The sequence below is a fragment of the Dermochelys coriacea genome, chromosome 1 (assembly GCF_009764565.3).
Source record: "Dermochelys coriacea isolate rDerCor1 chromosome 1, rDerCor1.pri.v4, whole genome shotgun sequence".
Classification (NCBI taxonomy): Eukaryota; Metazoa; Chordata; order Testudines; family Dermochelyidae; genus Dermochelys; species Dermochelys coriacea.
The window spans coordinates 143493170-143515114 of NC_050068.2; the positions used below are offsets into that span (position 1 = coordinate 143493170).

The 21945-nt window shown below is 43.0% G+C and overlaps 1 protein-coding gene across 7 annotated transcripts in view; it reads left to right on the top strand.

Annotated features, from left to right (window-relative positions):
• POLA1 (DNA polymerase alpha 1, catalytic subunit) overlaps positions 1-21945 on the top strand; it is a 369765-nt gene that overhangs the window by 162604 nt on the left and 185216 nt on the right. For 6 of the 7 annotated variants that reach the window (XM_038370695.2, XM_038370686.2, XM_043505015.1 and 3 more), the window contains exons 28-31: positions 3140-3232; positions 7662-7867; positions 9587-9719; positions 16250-16381. In XM_038370695.2, coding sequence (XP_038226623.1) covers positions 3140-3232; positions 7662-7867; positions 9587-9719; positions 16250-16381 — 564 coding nt within the window. Of the gene's footprint in view, positions 1-3139; positions 3233-7661; positions 7868-9586; positions 9720-16249; positions 16382-20140; positions 20313-21945 lie in introns of those variants that run through there. The other variant, XM_043505034.1, reaches the window with a different exon arrangement.

The window sequence follows — 21945 nt, forward strand, 5'->3', positions numbered from 1 at the left end:
GTGCTGTTTCTTTTATATGATGTGGGTACTTTGCAGCAGTGTTGTGATGGTTGCAAATGGATCTCCAGGCTATCACGTTACTCTTCAAAAATGATGGCTATAAGCAAACACACCTTGTCTTGAATAGTCCGGGTCTGACAGTCTCATGATCTTTTCTCTCTCCCCTCTCAGCCAACCAGAATGACAGTTGATAACAATATGAATGGAATTCTTAAGACCAGAATTGTTAATTTATTTTCTTCCACTTCTCACTTCGTACTTACAGCATTCTGTATCCCATATGGTGTTGAAAAATATACTAACTGGCAGAACGTACAACTGAAAAGTCTGCCTGGTTTTTCTTCTTTTAGTGTTTACTTAGTTGTCTCATGCTTGATTTCTCTCCCTTGAATACACATATATACATTTTAATTAAATGTAAACTTTTAAATTATAATCCTGCTTTGCATTATTTATATATTTTACTGTTTAAACTAATACGTTGTGTAAACATTTTGCTCAAATTTTGAAAATGTGACAGAGTGCAATATAGAATTGTAGATTGTTAGGGATCTCAAGAGGTCTTCTAGTCCATTCCCCCGCACTCATGGTAGGACTAGTATTATCTAGTCAATCCCTGTCAGGTTTTTCTAACCTGCTTTTAAAAATCTCCAACGATGGAGATTTCACAACCTCCCTGGGCAATTTATTCCAGTGCTTAACAACCCTGACAGGAGGTTTTTCCTAATGTTCAACCTAACCCTCCCTTGCTGCAGTTTAAGCCCTTTGCTCCTTGTACTATCCTCAGAGGTTAAGGAGAACTATTATTCTTCCTCCTCCTTGTAACAACCTTTTACGTACTTGAAAACTGTAGTAATTTCCCCTGTTAGTCTTCTCTTCTCCAGACTAAACATACCCATATTTTTCAGTCTTCCCCTATAGGTCATGTTTTCTAAACTTTTAATCATTTTTGTTGCTCTTTTCTGGACTTTCTCCAATTTGTCCACATCTTTCCTAAAATAATGTGCCCAAAACTAGACACAATACTCTAATTGAGGCCTTATCAGCACAGTGTAGAGTAGAAGAATTACTTCTCTTGTCTTGCTTACAACACCTGCTAATACATCCCAGAATGATGTTTTCTTTTTTTGCAACAGTGTTAAACTATTGGCTCATATTTAGCTTGTGATCTACTATGACCCCCAGACCCCTTTCCGTAGTACTCCTACCTAGGCAGTCATTTCTCATTTTGTATGTGTGCAACTGCTTGTTCCTTCCTAAGGCACTTAGCATTTCTCCTTACTGAATTTCATCCTATTTTCTTGAGACCATTTCTCCGGATCATTTTGAATTTTAATCCTATCCCCGAAAGCACTTGGAATCCCTCCCAGCTTGGTATCATCCGCAAACTTTAAGTTTACTCTCTGCCATTATCTAAATCATTGATGAAGATATTGAACAGAACCAGACCGAGAACTGATTCTGCAGGACCCCACTTGATATATGTCTTCGCAGCTTGACACTGAACCACTGATAACTACTCTCTGGGAACGCTTTTCCAACCAGTTATGCACCCACCTTATAGTAGCTCTGTCTAGAATGAATGTATTTCCCTAGTTTGTTTATGAGAAGATCATGTGAGACAGTATCAAAAGCCTTACTAAAGTCAAGATAGACCAGATCTACTGCTTCACCCCCATAACCACAAGGCTTGTTACCCTGTCAAAGAAAGCTATTAGGTTGGTTTGACACTATTTGTTCGTGACAGTTTTATGCTGTATGTCAGTTATTATCTTCTAGGTGATTGGAAATTGATTGATTAATTATTTGCTCCATTACTTTTCTGGGTACTGAAGTTATTGGTCTGTAATTCCCTAGGTTGTCCTTATTTCCCTTTTAATAGGTTGGCACTATATTTGCCCTTTTCCAGTTCTCTAGAATCTCTCCATCTTCTATGACTTTTTGACAATAATTGCTAGTGGCTCAGATATCTCTTCAGTCAGCTAGTATTCTAGTATGTATTTCATCAAGCCCTGGTGACTCAAAGACATGTAACTTGTTTTAGTAATTTTTAATTTGTTCCTTTCCTATTTTAGCCTCTTATCCTACCTCATTTTCACTGGCATTCATTATGTTAGATGTCCAATCTCTACTAACCTTTTTGGTGAAAACTGAAACAAAAAAGTCACTTAGCACTTCTGCTGTTTCCACATTTTCAGTTGTTCTCCCCTCCACCCCCCATTGAGTAATGGGCCTACTCTGTCCATGGTCTTCCTCTTGCTTCTAATGTATTTGTAGAATGTGTTTTTGTTACCATTTGTCTCTAGCCAGTTTAATCTCATTTTGTGCCTTGGCCTTTCTAATTTTTTCCCTACATACCTGTTTTGTTTGTTTATATTCATCCTTTGTAATGTGACCTAGTTTCCACTTTTTGTAGCACTTTTTTGAGTTTCAGATCACTGACGATATCCTGGATAAGCCAGCATGGTCTTTTGCCTTGCTTCCTATATTTCCTATGCAGGGGGATAGTTTGCTCTTGTGCCCTTAATAATGTCCCTTTGAAAAACCTCAAACTCTCTTGAACTGATTTTTCCCTTAGACTTGCTTCCCATGGGATCTTCTCTACCAATCCCCTGAGTTTTTGAAAGTCTGCCACCTTGAAATCATTCTTTATGGTGCTGTTTTCCCTCAACCATCTCGAAGAATCATGAACTCTGCCATTTCATTATCACTTTGACCTAAGCTGCCTTCCACTTTCAAATTCTGAATCAGTTCCTCCCTATTTGTCAAAATCAAAGCTAGAACAGCCTCTCCCCTGGTAGCTTTCTCCAACTTCTGAAATAAAAAGTTGTCTCAATGCATTCCAAGAACTTGTTGGACAGTCTGCCCCCTGCCATGTTATTTTCCCAACAGATATCTGGGTAGTTGAAGTCCCCCATCACCACCAAGTTTTGTGCTTTGGATGATTTTGTTAGTTCATAAAAAGACTCATCACCTCTTCTTCCTGGTTGGGTGGTCTGTAGTAGATGCCTATCACTATCCTTGTGTTGGGTTTTTTTTTTTAAATATCCTTTTCTCTAGTCTCTGGGTAAGAATAAAAGTAAAGTAAAAGTTAGGTTGTTTTGTAATTCTTTTGTTTAAATCTGCTTGTTTTATTTAGATGAACCTTGAAGTCATTTATGGAGATACAGATTCCATTATGATAAATACAAATAGCACCAGCCTGGAGGAGGTTTTCAAGCTGGGGAACAAGGTAAGGGAATTTTGAAGGAAAAAAAACATTTCTACTAGACTTCATACATGGGTGTCACAAGAATATGTGAGAGAGAAACACCACTCACAAATTTAGTGAGAAAAGGTTTGGGTGTCCTAAATATGTCATCTGTTGGAATGTATACAAATGCAAGGCAAAAATATAGGAGACCAGTTCAGAACACGACGGGTTTGTGCATTGCTAATGATGAAAGAAAGGGTAGATGGATTTTCTAAGCACATGTATTTTCAAGAAATGATTTGAAGAAAGAGGGGAGGGAGGTTCTAAGGAGGTGAGAATGAGGAGACTGGTGCGGAAGGAGCCATGATAGAAAGGGAGCAAAGGAAGAAATAAGATGAGAGGACTTGCATCTGTGTAGGAAGTGGAAAAGGATACCAAGGAAATTGAGAGAAGAACTGTAGAAGGAGGCAGGATAAAATTGAGCCTGGCAGTTTGAGGGTGAGAGTCTTGAATTTTACGAGAGCTGATGCAGGGCAGAAAGCGAACAGTATGAAGAGAAGTTGTTGCACAGCCTTTGGCTTGGAATGGCATTTTGAACACACACAAATGTTTTTCAGAAATTAATTTTCTATATATTCTTGGTTGCTGTGCTACATGGGATGAAAGAAAATATACTATTCTCTTAAGACTATTTGGAAACTTACAGTTAGGATTGAAGCTCTGTGCTTATATGGTCTAGTTCTGCATAATATCGCTGCGGATATTACCGCAGTTCAATAGAGCAGTCCTGATTTAGGAAAGTACTTATGATCTATTGATGTCAAAGGGACATAAGAACACTGTTAAAATTAAACATTGTTTGTTCTGTATATGTGGTAATTATTTTTCTGCAACCAAGCGTTTCCCACTATTCTGGACATGTGGGTTGCTCTCCTCTTTCTATAACTCACAGAGGTGGATCAGCATCTTGGCACCACACAGTCTGGCTATATTACCATTGCTTCTGCTTGCTGCCAGATTCTCTGCCTACACAGCAGCAGACGGAGGTGTTGTCTTTTGCTCCTGCCCTTCTTCCTCCTATTTTAACTTTTCTGCCCAGTTTTTTGGGCAGTGGGGAGCAGTATTCTCCCTCCTTGGCATTCCTTCTCCACCCTGGGTTGGTTACCCATTGGGGATTAAACATCCCCGAGCTTCCACTGCAGCATGTCCCTGTCAGCTTCTCTGCCTCTTACAGGCATGGCAAAGCAGCCAAGAAAGCACTGGGTCAAATCCAAGCATTGTTCTCTGTGAGGCAGCTTTCCTAGGCTTGATAGATGGAGAGTTGTGACTTCATTAGGTCCCAGGGCTGAGAGTTGGACAGGCAGGTGGGGTCACTGTACTACTGATTGATGGGGGGAAAATGGAGCAGGAACCCCAGTGCAGTGCAGAAAGAGCCTCTAAAAGTGAGGGGGAAAGTCCCAGAAGCACCTGCAGAACAAATTGGGTAGGCTTGAGGCAGCCACAAATTCTCTTCCTGCCCGCCCCGCATCTTAAAGTGGGTCCCCGGGGAAAAAAGAAGTGGGGCTTCTAATCGGCTCCAGTCCCAAAGCTGACCAGGAAAGTTCCAACAATGAATTTCCCCTCCCATCTTGGGGACTGGATTCTGAGACAGACGTCTCGAGAGGGCTCCAGGTCCTAAGGCAAGTGGCAAAAGGCCTCACCAAAGCTGCAGCAGAGCTTTTAATTCTCCAGTAGGAAGATGAGTTATCTGGCTCTGAAACCTGACAGGCTCCTGTCAGTAAGCCTCAGAGCAGATTGCGCCCTTCAAAATCCTCCCCTGAGGCTGCACTATCCCTTCACTTATCCTTTGAGGAAGTGATTAAGGATAAATGGAACAAGCCTGATCAGGGCAGCATATTAATGAGTTACCTCAGGCTCTACAACATTCAAGAACCAAAGGGCTCTATTGTTGAGATACTGAAGGTTGACGCCACTGTAGCATTCTTTGCCAGGGATATGGTTATTCCCTCAGAAGGGGAGTTCTTCCCAAAGGAACCCATGGATAGAAAGATGGAAGCCACTTTCAGAAGGCTTTGAAGCTGCTTTCACCACCCTCTGTGCATCCCTGGCAGATAACTGCTTTGCAAGATTCTCTCTTTCCTGGTTGGAAGATTTCAAAGGGTTGTTTTAGAGAAAGTATTCCTAGCAACAGCATTGGTAGCTGATGCCTTAATGGATGGAATGAAGTCCTCAGCCCAAGCTGTGTCTTCCAGCTCAGTAGCCAGACACCATCTTAGTCTCTGACCCTGGAAGGTGGATACTCACTCTTAGCAGGTTCTGTGCTCAGCCAAGTTTACAGGATCTCTTCTTTTTGGAGAAAAGCTGGAGGGTGACAATGTAGCAAAATCCAAAGTCTCTTCCTTCTCCACTAAGCAACCTCAGGAGACAGATGGATAGACTGGCCTTCACAGGGAGGTGCTTCTTTCACCCCTCTTCCTCACAGGGGTACCAGTGATGGGACAACAGATGCCCTAAGTGAAATTGAGGTCCAGGGAGAAAGTCCAGCAGGACCTCAGTCTCCCCTCCCTCCCCCCGTAATCCATTTTATGATGATCACATAGGCCTCTGCCCAAAATAGAATCTAGGGGCCAGGACTTCCCATTTCCTAGAGGAATGGTTTTCATTAATCACAGACAACTAGGTCAAGGAAATAGCCAAGGATACTCCCTTGAGCTGTGAGCTCCACTCCAACTGTTTTACATCCAGTCAACGCAGCTACAACAATCCCATAAAACACAATCTTATGCAGAATGAAATATCTCATCATCTAAAAATGGGGTGATAGTGTTCCCTTAGAGTAGAATCCAGAGAACCTCTCTTCTATCTTCTTCGTTGTACAGAAGCAAAGAGGGTATATTAGCACCATTCTTGATGTCAAAATGCCCAACAAGTGGGTGAAGAAAATGAAGTTTGGGTTGGAGATCCTGGCCTCTACGGTGTCATCACTGTCCCGGGGCATTTCTTGACTTCAGTAGATCTAGTGGACATGTATCTCCATACACCCATCAGACCGTGCCACAGCAGACTTCTGAAGTTCACAAGAGCAAACATTATCAGTACCAAACACTCCCATTCAGCCTGTCCTTGGCTCCCAAAATTTTTACAAAGGTGTTGATGGTGATAATAGCCAGAGGCAGGTCACAAGGAACTCATCTGTATCCCTTCCTGGATGACATCCTGATCAGAGCTTCATCGCAGTCAGCAGAAGACAGGGCCATGACTTGCACTTTGAGTCTCCTCTAAGTGCATGGCTTTGACATTGATGCCAAGAAAAATTCTCTTCCACCCAGGAATTCATTTTCTTGCTCCAGAGCCATGGGAAGGCTACCATAGCTCTATGCCTTTAACTGCTAGGACTCCTGGTGTCATACATAGGGATCACTTGGTGGTCACAATTATGCATCGGAAGTGTTCAATCCTTCATACTAAAGGTTGACCTCTCCCTGGAACATATGAAAGATGAAATATGGGTTCCGATAAACATGTTCAACTCCTTACACTGATGGTCAGCCTATGACAACATCCCCAGAGTCTTGCCCATCTGATTTCCAGATCCTTTAGTTTTCCCAACTGTTGCCAGCCTGGATGGCTGAGGAGCTCACTTGGACACCCAAAGAGCCCAAGGCCTCTGGAGTGAGGAGGAAAAAAGGGTCGCAACATAAACATCTTAGAGCTGAGAGTAATCAAGCTAGCTTCGCAATCAAGCCAGCCCACCCTAACAGGGAACCACATGCTGCTTCAATCAGACAGTACGAATGCAGATGCATATTTAATCAACCAAGGGGGAGCAAGGAATCCAGTACTACACGTAGAAGTAGTAGAAATAATGAGGTAGGTAGAACAATTCTTCCTTTTCCTCAGAGTGATCCACATCAAACGGGGACCTGAACGAAAAGATTGTCTGGCTCAGCAGGTGCAGAGTCATCAATTCTCAGTGATGGTTGAATTGGGAGATTTTCTGTCTTATTGTTCAGACTTCCTTCAACCAACCTGTTCATGAATTATACAAATGCAAAGAGGCCAAAATTGCTCAGAAGGGAGGCAGACCGCAGATTCATGGGGACAGATGTTTTATAGCACAGTTGACCCCAGGACCTACTTTGTGTATCTACCATTTCCATACATCCGATGAAGTGAGCTGTAACTCACAAAAGCTTATGCTCAAATAAATTTGTGAGTCTCTAAGGTGCCTCAAGTACTCCTTTTCTTTTTGCAGATGCAGACTAACACAGCTGCTACTCTGAATCCGGTAGTTAATAAGTATTACTATACTGAAAACATCTATCCAATGTATAAAATATGTCTGTATAAGCACACAACATAGAGCATGACTGCTATGAAACTTCAGCCTGATGCATATATTCTTGAAAGTAATGTGTGTTAATTACTGAGATGTTGCATTTGGTTTAATGGTGATAATGTATCACAGATTAAAAGTGAAGTAAACAAGCTGTACAAATTGTTGGAGATTGATATTGATGGGGTCTTCAAGTCCCTGCTACTGTTGAAGAAGAAGAAATATGCTGCTCTGACGGTGGAGCCAACAGGAGATGGGAAATATGTTACCAAACAGGAATTGAAAGGATTGGACATAGTCCGAAGAGACTGGTGTGATCTTGCAAAAGAAACTGGAAAGTGAGTTTTGCTTTTAATATTGACTTCATTTTCATCTCATGATGTACGACTCTTGAAAAATCTCTCACACAATCTTCGTTAACATGTGAGCTGCTAGATGTTACTAATGCCTCTCTCACAGGAAAAAATTTGCTACTGTTTATAGCCAGTGTTCAGGTTCTAAGTGATTGCCATATGTGAGGTCAGGAAGGAATTTTTCTTTAAGTCAGATTGGCAGTGCCAATGACCTTGTGGGTTTTTCATCATCTTCTGCAGCATGGAGTGCAGGTCACTTGCTGGGATTACCTGGGTATATCTCAATCAGTTCCCTGCCATTGCAGTGGCCTTGAGCATTGGTGCACTTTGGTCCCTTCTATTCTCCTCTTGTGACCCATAATGATATACTCTCCTGAGGGCTGTCGTCTAATTTCAGTTGTTGGGTTTGGTGTGTGGGTGCTGGGTAGTGTTGGTGGCCTGTGATATATACAGGAGGTCAGACTAGATCATTTGGTGGTCCCTTCAAGCCTTTAAACTCTGACTCTAACTCCTGTATTAAGTACAGAAAGTGCTTTAACTAATTTTTAAAAGGACTCAGAACAGCCTATTAAAATAATGAAAGATTTTTAAGCCAGTAACAGATTTTATGTTTACACTTAAAAAGCTCTATTTTTACTGTTGGTTGGTCTCACTTTCTTGTAAATCTTAAATTTTGCATTTCCTCTGAAGCAATTAAATATATAGCACAATAAACCTGAATTCAGGAATTGTGAGACGTGTATGTATTCTCACATGTTTTATCATTGATTTGGGTTCTTAGGTTGAGATTTTTGAAGGAGGCGTAGGGAGTTTGATACTACACCGTAGCAAATTACAGCTTTAAAGAGTTGTTAATAAATTTTAAGTTTGCAGAAGCACTCAGAATGGAAGATGTGGTCACTGTCCTGAAGAGCTCTTTTGTCATTCATTTAGATCCTTTTATTTGTTAAAGATGATTGTATGTGGTATCAATTGTTATTTGATTTATTGACATTTACTATGTAAAGCATATGAAGCCTCTCTTGCACTCAACTTTTACAGAGATTATACAATTAGTACTAAAGGAAGAATACTTTTGATTGGACAGAGAGGTGGTCATCTTATGGCTGAGTCAATTTGTATTGCATACAGCATCTTGGAAATTATTAGTTTAAAGTACCCAGAAATTGATGCCTCTTTATCTGTAAATGTACACTACACACTTGCTTACTATTCTTAACTGTTGTATTTTCTAAGAAAAGATGCATCATAATAGAAACAGATTTCTCCACGTTAGGAATGTATGAGTAATTAAACTATACAAATGTTTGTCAGTGTTCTTCAGTGATTAAGTACTGCAGCTGGCAGACCCTCTGTATACATTTTCCCAGAAATAGGCAGGAAGTTAGAGTGAACAGACTTCATAGTCAAATTTTCTCTCATTTTGGATACCTTTTGTGGATTAGTAAAACACCACTGAGGGGGGACATTAGAAATGCATTGGGTCTATCATTTTAAAATAGAGTCAAGAAATAGTTTCAATTAAAACGTGAGCGATCATGGGAAAAAGCGTTGTTAATTCTGAGGTAAACTTTGTCCTCCGTTTGTTGTAGTTTTTAGAGGTAACAAAGAGAGAGATGCACATATTTACTATGGTATTTTTTTAAAGACTAAGATACCCTCTGTATTCTAAAAAAAGTTTTGTTTGCTGCTTCTTCTTTACAGCTATGTAATTGGTCAGATTCTTTCTGACCAGTCCCGAGACACAATCGTGGAAAACATTCAAAGACGGCTAATAGAAATTGGAGAAAATGTGATAAATGGCAGAGTACCAATAAGCCAATTTGAAATCAACAAGGTAAATGGTACCACTCATCAGCTACTGCTAAAATTTTCAGGTTTCTTTTCCCTCCCCATAAAACTATTTTGCAAGACCTTTTGTGGTTAAAAATGCTGTAGTATATGTGTCTTGTTTACATGCTGTGTCACCAAACTCAGGCAAGAGATGGACGGTCATTAATGATTTCTTCATGGATTTGATATGATATTACCAGGGTTTTTAGTTTGTCTTTCTGATCAGTGATCCAGAGCTAGTGCTGAGAAAAGTTGTATGGTTCCTGAAAATATTGATCCTGGTCCACCTCTCTGATTAGGCTATGTCAAAAGAGGAAATGGCCAATCCCCCTCTATTTTTAATTTGATTCTTTCTTTTAAATTTATCACTCCTACACTGCTTTTTCCTTTCATTTTCCCTGCCACTAGCACTTGGACCCCAATTCAGCAAGGGACTTGAGCAGTAGGCCTGACATGAAGTCTGAGTAATCCTGTTATTTCTATTGTGATTTTCCCTAGTAGCCTTAGCCAAGGACCTGAACCTCACTGTGCTAGGTGCTGTACAAACACCCAACAAAAAGATGGTCCCTGCCCCAAAGATCTTACAGTCTAAGTAAGAAAGGCAATGGGACTATTCGTGTTTAAAGTTAGGCATGTGATGAAGTACCTTGCTGAATGAGGATCCTAGTGTGTTTCTCTGACCTCTTCGGAGTCCCAAATCTGGTTTGTTTTTGTTTTGTTTTTTTGGTCTGTGAGGCCATGCTCCAAGAACAGAGCAATAGAAGTAGTTTCTTTGCCACAGCTGAGAACGTTGTCCCCCAGGTCATTACTTTAAACTTGGAACATAAACTGAAGAGTACAATGGAAAAGAATCAAAAAGTTATTTTCACTGTAGAGTATGTCCAGAAGTCCAGTACAAATTGTTGGGTTCTCCCTCTCTAAGGCACAGAGACTGGAGCTGAAATTAATTCTGATGCCCCTTCTGGGAGTTGCCCATGAATGTGAGCCAGAATGTTCTGCCTTAGCTGGCAGGAGTGCTGTGAAGAGTGTTCTTTCCTCCCTTCCTTTTTGGGAACCATGAATAAAACTTTTTTCTTTCTTTCTTTGTTAATAAAGCTTCTCTCTACCCATTGGAATTCTTATGAAAAGACTCTTCTCTCCCAGCTTTGCCACAGTATAATAGTGCCCCTTCTCTGCTGGGCAACTCTTTGGTCCTCAAGAAAATTTAAATGAAGTAGTAATGAAAATCACACACTTTTTCATGTCAGTGCTTGTGGAGTCAACTATTTTGTGGCTCAGTGACAGCTGTTCCATTATTACCTTGTCTATCTTTTCTTGAGGACCAGTATGACTACAACCATTTCAAACCAGTTTTCTGTTAAAAATGAATGCTATTGGAGATATCTCCCATTGTTCTTTGTGTGCTTGCTCATGTCAATTCCATTCTAGGTGTGCTCATGCCCACGTGTGCGGTCGTTGGAGATTTTTGCCTTAGTGGTAGCCATAGGGTCGGCAGTGTCCTATGTCGGTATATATTGCTGGCCCTACACCCTCTCAGTTCCTTCTTATCGCTCGTGATGGTTAGTCGGACCACGTTTCCTTGCATTGCAAGGGCTAGCAGTTTTGTTTCTACTGACTTGGAGCCTTAGGGTTTTGTAAATAGTTTGTTTATAGTAGTTAGTGTTAAGTGTAGTTAGAAGTTAGAGTCCCAGCAGGGACTTCGCCCCAGGAGGAGCATGCCTTGGTCTCCTGAGTTTAAGCCCTGCATGGTCTGTAACAGGCCTACTCCTTTAAGTGACCCCCAAAAGCTGCCTCAAGTGCTTGGGGGAATCGCACGTGAAGGACAAGTGCCATATTTGTAAAAACTTTCAAACTTTTTTGTTTGCGGGCTCTCTTCATGGAGTCTGCCCTTTGCCTGTCCTGCCAAGAGTCGCCTAGTACCTCAGCCTCAATGCGCAGTGCACCCCCACACCAGGCTCTGCCTGGCACCGATCCCCATTGCCGGTGCCCAAAAAGAAAACTAGGAAGCATGGTTCTCCGGCTCCAGGCAAGAAGGACCATGGGTCATCAGGCAAGGGACCCAGTTCAGGCCGCCCGGCCACTCCAAAGCCATGTGTGCCTCCCCAGTCAGGGCCCTTAGCCTCTGAAAAGGTCCACCACCAACTCCAAGGAACGGTATGGGACCCAGTCCCCTGACGGCACAGACTCCTTCGCCAGCTCCCACTGGTACCTCTGCCCATGCTGAGAGCAGAGGCCTCTGCCCATGCTGCTGACACAGCACATGCTGCAGGAAACAGCAAAGGCTCCCTATGAGGACAAGCTAGCTGCTAAGACTCCTCAGAGGGTAGTGGAGCACTGCTGACCCCCTGAGCCAAGACAGCGCTCTCCATCTCTATGCCAGAAATCCCCAGAATTGCAGTTCAGATCCTCTGGGGCTCACCCTGGGTCACCGGCACCGCGATCATGGTCCCTGCTGTCTCGATGTCGATCGCCTAGAGGGAGGTGCTGGTCTCCATACTACCAGCACCGTTTACCCTCCCACCAGTTGTCCTCCTGGTGCAGATCTAAGTTGCCTGCCCGGTGAGACCACTCCCCATCACGTCTCCAGTCCCCGCCCCCGGCACCAGCACCAATCTTCACTCCGGGCACTGGTCTCTAGTGGCGACGGTAAGCAGGCAGACTCAGGTATCGATGACCCCACCATGGTCGCGGGAAGGGGATTCCTCCAGCACGTAAGGGCAGTTCAGCCTCTTGCCCAGACTCCACTGGCGTGATTGGGTACCTGAGGCTGTCTCAACGTCAATGGCGCCACCTTGGCAGCACAGCCAATGGCCAGCGCAATGACTACTCCCTTCAGTTTTCAGCCACCGCTCCCTCCTTTCTCATCCCTCTTCAGGGACCCCATCACGAGCAACTCCTTGTTCAAGAAGTCAAAAACCTCCTGCATCTGGGGACGGTGGAGGATGTCCCTTAGGACATGACAGGAAAGGCGTTCTACTCCTATTATTTCCTGATCCTGTAAGCAAAAGGGGGCCTCAGACCTATTCTGGACCTTTGACACCTCAATAAGTCTCTCAAGAAGTTGAAGTTTCTCCTGATCTCCTTGGCCTCCATCATCCCCTCCCTGGATCTGGGAGACTGGTACGCCACCCTTGACTTGAAGGATGTTTATTTCCATATCCCAAGGTCATAGAGGTTTACTCAGTTTCATAGTGGGCGGACATATTTTCCAATTCATGGCATTTGCCTTTGGCCTCTCATCAGCCCTAAGGGTCTTCACAAAATGTGTGGCACCAGTGGGCTAATTACCTGAGACGTTACCGGGTCCAGGTCTTCCCGTATCTCGAAAATCGGCTCATCAAGGGCAGGTCTCGAGAACAAGTCCAGAGAAGCCTTGATCTGGTGCATTCCACCTGCTGCGGCCTGGGCCTGTTGATGAACGAGAAAAAATCCACCAAATAGAATTCGTTGGGACGGTTCTCTACTCAACGTGACCAGAGCCTTCCTTCTGGAGGCGCATTTTCAGGCCATGTTCGACCTGATCTTCCACGTGAAGAACCACCTGTTCACTATGGCTCACGCCTGCTTGTGGTTGTTGGGCCACATGGCCTCCTGTACATGGGTGGTCAGTCACGTCTGGCTCCATCTCTGGTTTCTGCAAGCATGGCTGGCATTGGTTTACATCCCCAGCAGGCATGACCTAGATTGGGAGGTCAAGGTGCCGGATCACATTCTGTTGTCCCTGGATTGGTGGATGAACCCCCGATAGATGTGCAGGGAGTTTGCTTCGCTGCCCTGTCCCCGTCGCTGACCCCGGTCTCCAATGCGTCAGACCTGGGCTGAGGAGCCCACCTGGGCAAGCTCAGCATGCAACACTGCTGGCTGCAAAATGATGGTTTGGCCCTCCATATCAACATCAGGGAGCTCAAAGCCGTTCACCTGGTCTGCCAGGCTTTCTTGCCCCACCTGAGGGGAAAGGTGGTGCAGGTCCTCATGGACAATACCGCCGCGATGTATTACATCAACAGGCAGGGCGGAGCCAGGTCGTCGGCCCTTTGCCAAGAAGCTCCTCCACCTTTGGAACTTTTGTGTGCAGGAGACCATTCATCTAGTAGCCGCACACCTGCCCGAGACCAGGAATGTGTTTGCAGGTTGCCTCAGCAGGGCCTTCTCATCTCACCACAAGTGGTCACTCCACCGGAGGCAGTCAGTATGATCTTCCGAAAATGGGGGACTCCGCAGGTGGACTTGTTCATGTCCCGTCAGAACAGGAAATGCCACATGTTCTGTTCACTCTGGGTGATGGACAGGGGTTCCCTGTCCAACACTCTACTGCTTCTGTGATCGGGGGCCCTGATGTACGCCATCCCACCAGTGCCGTTACTCCACAGAGTCCTCATGAAGATCAAACAGGACAGGGCAAAGGTTATCTTGATAGCTCCCGAGTGGCCTTGCCAACACTGGTTGGGCATGCTGCTGGACCTTTTGGTAGCCACCCTGCTGTGGCTACCTCTCTGGCCAGACCTGCTGTCCCAAAACCATGGCAGTCTTCTACACCCGAATCTGGCAGCGTTGCACTTGACAGCATGGTTACTGCATGGCTGAATGCGGAAGAGCAGGAATGCTCAGCCCAGGTTCAACAGGTCTTGTTGGGTAGCAGAAAGCGCTCACTAGAGCGACTTACCTGGCCAAGTTGAAAAGGTTCATGTACTGGGCTTTCCACCCTCCATTCCAAGGCAGGTCAGCCTTCAGTCATGACATGACGGCCCGGTTTTTGAAAGACCTGGAGCATCTCTACCCTCACATGCGGGACCCTGTCTGTTCCTGGGACTTGAATCTCATGCTGTGAAGGCTCATAGGGCCTCCCTTTTAACCTCTGGTTTCCTCCTCTTCTCCTTATCTCCTGGAAGGTTTCATTCCTGGTTGCAGTAACATCTGCCTGCAGGGTGTCTGAGATCTTTTTTAGAACTTCCCTAAACGGTATTCTACAAGGATAAGGTCCAACTGTGTCCTCACCCAGCGGTTCTGCCCAAGATAGTTTCCCAGTTTCATATCAGCCAGGACATATACTTACCTGTCTTCTTCCTGAAGCTTCATAAATTGAAGGAGAAATACAGGTTGCACACCCAGGATAGGACTATTACAGGAGGGCGCTGGCCTTGTACATCCACAGGACAAAGCCGTTTTGCAAGTCAACGCAGCTGTTTGTTACGATGGCAGACAGGATGAAAGGTCATTTAATGTCTGCTCAAAGGACTTGGTCTTGGATCATCGCCTGCATCCGCTACCTCTGTGAGCTGGTGAAAATGCCTCCACCGGCAATAGTCAAGGCGCACTTAACTAGAGCACAAGTATCAGCAGCAGCCTTCCTGGCTCAGGTGCTGATCCAAGAGATCTGTAGTGCTGCTACCTAGTTATCTGTCCACACGTTTACATCCCATTATGCACTTACCCAGAAGGCCTGGGATGATGCTGGCTTTGGTAGAGCAGTACTGCACACTGCAAGACGGTGAACTCCCAGCCCACCTCCATTGACACTGCTTGTGAATCACCTAGAATGGAATCAACATGAGCAAACACTTGAAGAAAAAATGGTTACCTACCTTTTTGTAACTCTTGTTCTTCATGTCCATTCCATTACCCATCCTCCTACCCTTCTGTCGGAGTTGCCCACAAGAAGGAACTGAGAGGGTGCTGGCCCAGTGGCGCCTGATACAGTAATGCATGAGCATGACACTCAAGGGGGCGCCACAGCTGACCCTATGGATACCTCTCGGGCAGAAATTTATGACGACTGCGCATGTGGGCACGCACACACCTAGAATGGAATGGACATGAGCAGTACATCTCAAAGAACAGTTACTTAAAAGTAGGTAACCAGTTTTTTAAGTCCTACACACTCCAGTGTTTTATTGCCTTTGAAATATTTAGACCAAATATTAGTTTAAAAGTTATGTTGATGAAGTTGTAGGTGTAGAGAAGGGGGTGATTTTTTTCCCCAAAATCTTCAAGTGAAGTAATTATGGAATATAGAGGGGAAATGATTTATTTTAAAATTCTAGTAGTCCTATGAATAGACATATTGAAACCCTGGTCTGCTTCTGTTGCAAAGTTTGTTAGATATAAATGTGTCAGACATTTAGAATTTTCAAAACTGAACAAAAAAAAGATTAACCTTTCACTGCATTCTTGCACTGTCTGTAGTATTTCATACTTTGATTAAATCTATTTTTTAACTATTCTAGCTGTCTTTGTGTTTGTTTGAACTTTTATTAGGGGTTCCCATTGTGTTTAGCTTTTCAGAAAGTTAATGTATAAAATTTCAGGTTGCTCTTACAATAATGTTAATTAGGGAGCATGAAAGACTGATATATTTGTTATAATGTTATGTTTTATATTAATGTCATATTTCAAAATTGTTTTCTGGTTGAACTGTAGAGGGATGATGAAGACAGCTATTATATAATCTTCTTTGTTTTTTACTGCATTGATTTGTCCAGCATTTAATTTCCTTTTTTACTCAGATATGTACCTGTTTTTCCCTTTATTTCTTAGGCATTGACAAAGGATCCTCAGGATTATCCTGACAAAAAAAGCTTGCCACATGTGCATGTTGCCATGTGGATAAACTCTCAAGAAGGCCGAAAAGTGAAAGCAGGAGATACTGTATCGTATGTGATCTGTCAGGTAAAAAAAAAATCTTGATTATGGGTAGATACTATTCATGAGTTTTTGGGAGAAAATAAAAAAAACCAAATCCCTCAAATCCTTGAATGGCATTATTCTGTATTTTTAAAGAACACTATTTTAAAGAACGCTATTAAGTAAGGTTGCCCTAAATTTGACATAGATTCATGTATTATAAGTCCAGAAGGGACCATTGATCAACTTGTTTCACTCTTTCATAACACAGGCCATAGGACTTCCCTAAATTAATTCCTGTTGGAACCAGAGCAGTTTTTTAGAAAAACATTCAATCTGGATTTAAAAATTTACAATGATGGAGAATCCACCTAAACCCTAAATGAGTTATTCCAATGGTTAATTACCTGCACTGTTCAAAATTTGCACGATCTTTCTAGACTGAATTTGTATAGCTTCAATTTCCAGCCATTGGATCTTGTCTTAAGTTTTTTTCTACTGAAGAATGAAGAATCCTCTATTATGAAATTTCTGTTCTCCATGTAGGTACTTATAAAACTGTCATCAAGTCATCCCATAACTTCTCTTTAGTGAACTAAATAGATTGAGCTCCTTGAATGTGTCATTAGTCATGTTGTCCAGTCTTTTAATCATTCTTCTGGCTCTTTGAACCCTCTCCAGTTTTTCCCTATCTTGAAGTGTAGACACCAGAACTGGACATAGTATTCAGTAGCGGTAGCAACAGTGCCAAACTCGGAGATTAATATAACCCTTGATATTCCATTGTTTATATATCCAAAGATCACATTACCTTTTTTGGCTAGCATGTTTAACTGGGAGTTTACGGTCATGTGAGTATCCACCATGACTACATCTTTTTCAGAGTCACTGCTTCCTAGAATAGTCTCCCATCCTTTGAGTTTGGTCTGCATTCTTGGTTCCTACATCTATGACTTTACCGTTGGCCATATTGAAATGCATATTGTCTTCATGTTCCCAATTTACCAAACGATCCAGAGCACTCTATATCAGTGAGCTGTCCTCTTCATTATTTACTACTACCGCAATCTTTGTTTGATCTGCAGACTTTATCAGTGATGGTTTTATGTCATTTAAAAAAAAAAATTAAACAGCAGGACCCCACAAGAAACGTATTTGCTTGATGATGGTTTACATCATTTGGTTTCCATCCGTTTACAAGTACATTTGAAGACCTATCCATTAGCCAGTTTTTTATCCATTTAATGTGTGCCATTGTTGATTTCTATATCATATTAGTTTCATAATCAAAATGTCATATGCTACCAAGTACAAATGCCTTACCAAAGTCTAAGTATATTACATTAACACTGTTACCTTAACAATATCAACCAAAACTGTAATCTCATCCAAAAAGATATGAAGTTAAACCGGATATATTTTCTGTAAACCCATGCTGATTGGCATTAATTATATTACCCTTTTTTAATTTTCTATTTGAGTCCCAAATCAGCCCTTCCATTGTTTTGCCTGGGATCAAAGTCAGGCTGACAAGCCTATAATTACCTTTGTCATCCAGCTTTCCCTTTCTAACTATTGACATGACATTCACTTTTTTCCAGTCATCTGGAATTTCTCCAGTGTTCAAGACTTACTGAAAATCAAAATTAACAATCTAGAGAACTCCTAGACCAGCTCTTTTTTTTAAAAAAAAAAAACAAAAAAACAAAACAAAAAACAAACACTCTTGGATGCAAATTATCCAGACTTGCTGATTTAAAAAGTAGCTGCTGTTTAACATCCTCCTGAGTTACTGTTGAAATGGAAAGTATTGTGTCATCATCACATGATATAAATACATCTGGCTTTTTCCCCAAATCCAGAACAAGAATATTTACTGAACACTTCTGTCAATGCAGAAAAGGCAGTTCTATCATTTCCATCTAGAAAGGGATACATATTATTATTAAAGCCCTACCAAATTCACAGTCCATTTTGATCAATTTCATGGCCAGAGGATTTTTAAATGGTCAGTTTCACGTTTTCAGATGTATACATCTGAAATTTCAAGGTGTTTTAACAGTGGAGTCCCTTTTTCCAGCAGTGGGGACTTGCAGCTAGGAGCCCCAGCAGCAGGTGAAGATCAGACCCATGTCCACAAGCCTCCTCCAGCTGCAGGAACCTTTGGAGCTTCATGCAGCAAGGGGAGGCTCTTGGAGGTGGGCCTGATCTCCTCTCTCCCCCTGAGAGTTGCCAGGCAAGGAAAGGAATAGACCTGTCCCTCCCAGCCTGGTGAGGACTTGCAGCTAGGAGCCCCCCTGCTGTTCCCTCTAAGGATTCTTCCACCCTCCACCTAGCTCTCTGGTGGTGGATGTGGTAAATGAGTCAGGTAGGCAGTGCTTCTCTAAGTCTATCCCGTATGACAGGAACCAGAAAAGGCTGGATCTCTTTGAGTGAAGGTCCTATTCGTCAGCAGCTCAGCAATTCAGGATTGTGAATTATCAAGTGGTCATGGCCAAATATAATTTTACAAATTTATAACTGATTCATGACTTTTATTGACCATTTGCCACGAGCATGGGGAGCAATTCCAGTCCATCATCTCAGATGGCCAGTTGGTGGCCAGAACTGCTCTTCAAGCATCCTTAGTTGCTGTTGACACTGCTGCCAGGTTCATCTCTATGGCACTGGTTATGTGCAGGGCATCATGGCCCTATATCTCAGGATTTCCTTGAAATGTATAGAAGACAGTGGAGGACTTTCCCTTTGATAGTTGTAAACTCTTCTCGGAAACCTCATACGAGTCCTTGCACCCTCTAAAGGACTCTAGGGCTATTTTATGATCCCCGGGCATACATACACCTACAAATAAGAATGGCCCTACTGGGACAGACCAAAGGTTCATCTAGCCCAGTATCCCGTCTTCCGACAGTGGCCAATCCCAGGTGCCCCAGAGGGAATGAACAGAACAGGTGATCAAGTGATCCATTCCCAGTCGCTCATTCCCAGCTTCTGAAAACAGAGGCTAGGGACACCATCCCTGCCCATCCTGGTTAATAGCCATTGATGGACCTATCCTCCGTAAATTTATCTAGTTCTTTTTTGAACCCTCTTATAGTCTGGGCCTTCACAATATCCTCTGACAAAGAGTTCCACAGGTTAACTGTGCATTGTGTGAAGAAATACTTCCTTTTGTTTGTTTTAAACCTGCGGCCTATTAATTTCATTTGGTGACCCCTAGTTCTTGTGTTGTGAGAAGGAGTTAATAGCACTTTCTTATTTACTTTCTCCATCATTCTTGATTTTATAGACCTCGGTCATATCCCCCCTTAGTCCTCTCTTTTCCAAGCTGAAAAGTCCTAGTGTTGTTAATCTCTCCTCATACAGAAGCTGTTCCATACCCCTAATAGTTTTTGTTGCTCTTTTCTGAACCCTTTCAAATTCCAATATATTTTTTTTTTTTTTTTAAGATGGGGCGACCATATCTGCACGCAGTATTCAAGATGTGGGTGTACCATAGACTTGTATAGAGGCAATATATTTTCTGTCTTATTATCTATCCCTTTCCCAATGTTCTGTTTGCTTTTTTGACTGCTGCTGCACATTGAGTGGATGTTTTCAGAGAACTATTCACAATGACTCCAAGATCTTTCTTGAGTGGTAACAGCTAATTTAGACCCCATCATTTTATATGTGTAGTTGGGATTCTGTTTTCCCACGTGCATTGCTTTGCATCTATCAACAAAATAACTTTATTAAGAAAAAGTTTAGTAGGTCACAGACTACCCAGAGATTGTTTCCTGCTCAGTTTTCTTGGTTCCATAGATCCACTGAATCCCCCAGAAAAAGAAAGAGATTTAACAGAAAAAGGACTGCTATCTGCTTTCCGTGACCACCCGCCATCTTCAAAGCAACAGTTTTGATGGGTTGGTTGAGGCGTCGATCCATTCCACACCTCTGGATTTACAGCTGTGCGTGTTAGCCCAAATCCCCTCCTTCTGGAGACTGCCTTGCCTATTTCCTATATGCTTGGAGGCAGATCACTATAGACAAGTGAGTCAACAGACCATCCATTTTGCATCATTCTCTCCCTTGCACCCACCTCCCTTCCCTGTTTTTCTCCAGGGACCCCTCCCATGAGCTTTTATTGAGACAAGTAAACTCTCTCCTTCGATTAGGAGCAGTAGAGCTGGTTCCTCCTCCTCATAATGGTAAGGGATGTTACTCAAATTATTTCCTTGTGCCAAAGAAGGATGGAGGGTAGAGATCGATCTTAGTTCTAAGACTTGTAAACAAGTTCATAAAGTCTCAAAAATTCAGGATGGTGACTCTGGAAGCTACAATTCCTTCACTGGAGAAGGGGGTTTGGTTTTCGGCCCTTTACCTACAAGATGCCTATTTCCATATCATGATACATCCATTGCACAGGAAATACTTATGCTTCACTATAGGACAGGATCATTTCCAATACTGAGCGTTTCCCTTTGGCCTTTACTTGGCCCCCAGGTGTTCTCAGAAGTCCTGGCAGTAATGGCTGCTTGCATCTGACAAGAAGCAATCCTAGTCTTCCTGTACCTTGATGACTGGCTACTCCAGGGCTGTTTCTACAAAGTAGTGCTGTCATCCACCGAGACAGACTTTAGTCTGTTCCAGGAGTTAGGTCTGCAGTTGAATGTAAAAAAGTCAACATTAATTCTTGTAGAGAAGATATAGTTTGTAGGGGCATATTTGGACTCATTGATAGCCATAACGTACCTTCCCTTAGACAGATTCGTAATCCTATCAGATCTGGTACAGAAAGGTCAGAGGAGCCCTTCTTCTTAGCATATGCGCAACATGCCTCAGGAGCACAATAAGGAACTATGTTCAGCTTTTGGGACACATGGCAGTTTTGTGACCAATCATGCAAGGTTATGTCTCTGCTGCTTCCAGAGTTGTCTCAGAAAGATCTGTTCTCTGGTCAGATACCTTGGACAGAAGGTGACAGTTCCTCTACAAGTGAGGAACTCCTTAGACTGGTGGAAGGATTAACTCAATGTCGGTGCAAACGTTCCTTTTTGTTGCCCATCAGTGTCTTTAACAACAGAGATGCATCACTGTTGGGATGGGGAGCCAACCTCAATATCTTCACAACTAAGGGAGACGGACAACTCAAGAAACCAGTCTTCACACCAATCTGTTGGAGCTCAGGATTGTCGGGAACACTTGCTTTCATTTCCTGCCCCTTATCAGGGGTAAATCAATCAGTGTCATGACAGACAACATATCTTGCCTGTTCTATAACAATAAGCAGGGAGGAGCAAGATCCCCCTTCCTGTGTGCTGAAGCTTTGAAACTATGGAATTGGTGCATGGCTCGTCAGATCCAAATTTCAGTAGTCCACCTCCCAGGCATTCAGTACACCACAGCTGATGTTCTCAGCAGACACTTCTCAGAGGATTACAAATGGGAGCTAGACACCCACGTTCTCCACAGCGTATTCCAAAGATGGGGACTGCTAGAGGTGATCTCTTCGCCATCTCCAGGAACAGGAAGTATCCTGTTTTCTGATCAAGAGGGGTCTGGGCCACTACACTTTCTTCTATCTTGGAAGAACGGTCTGTTCTATGTATTTCCTCCAATGCCCCTAA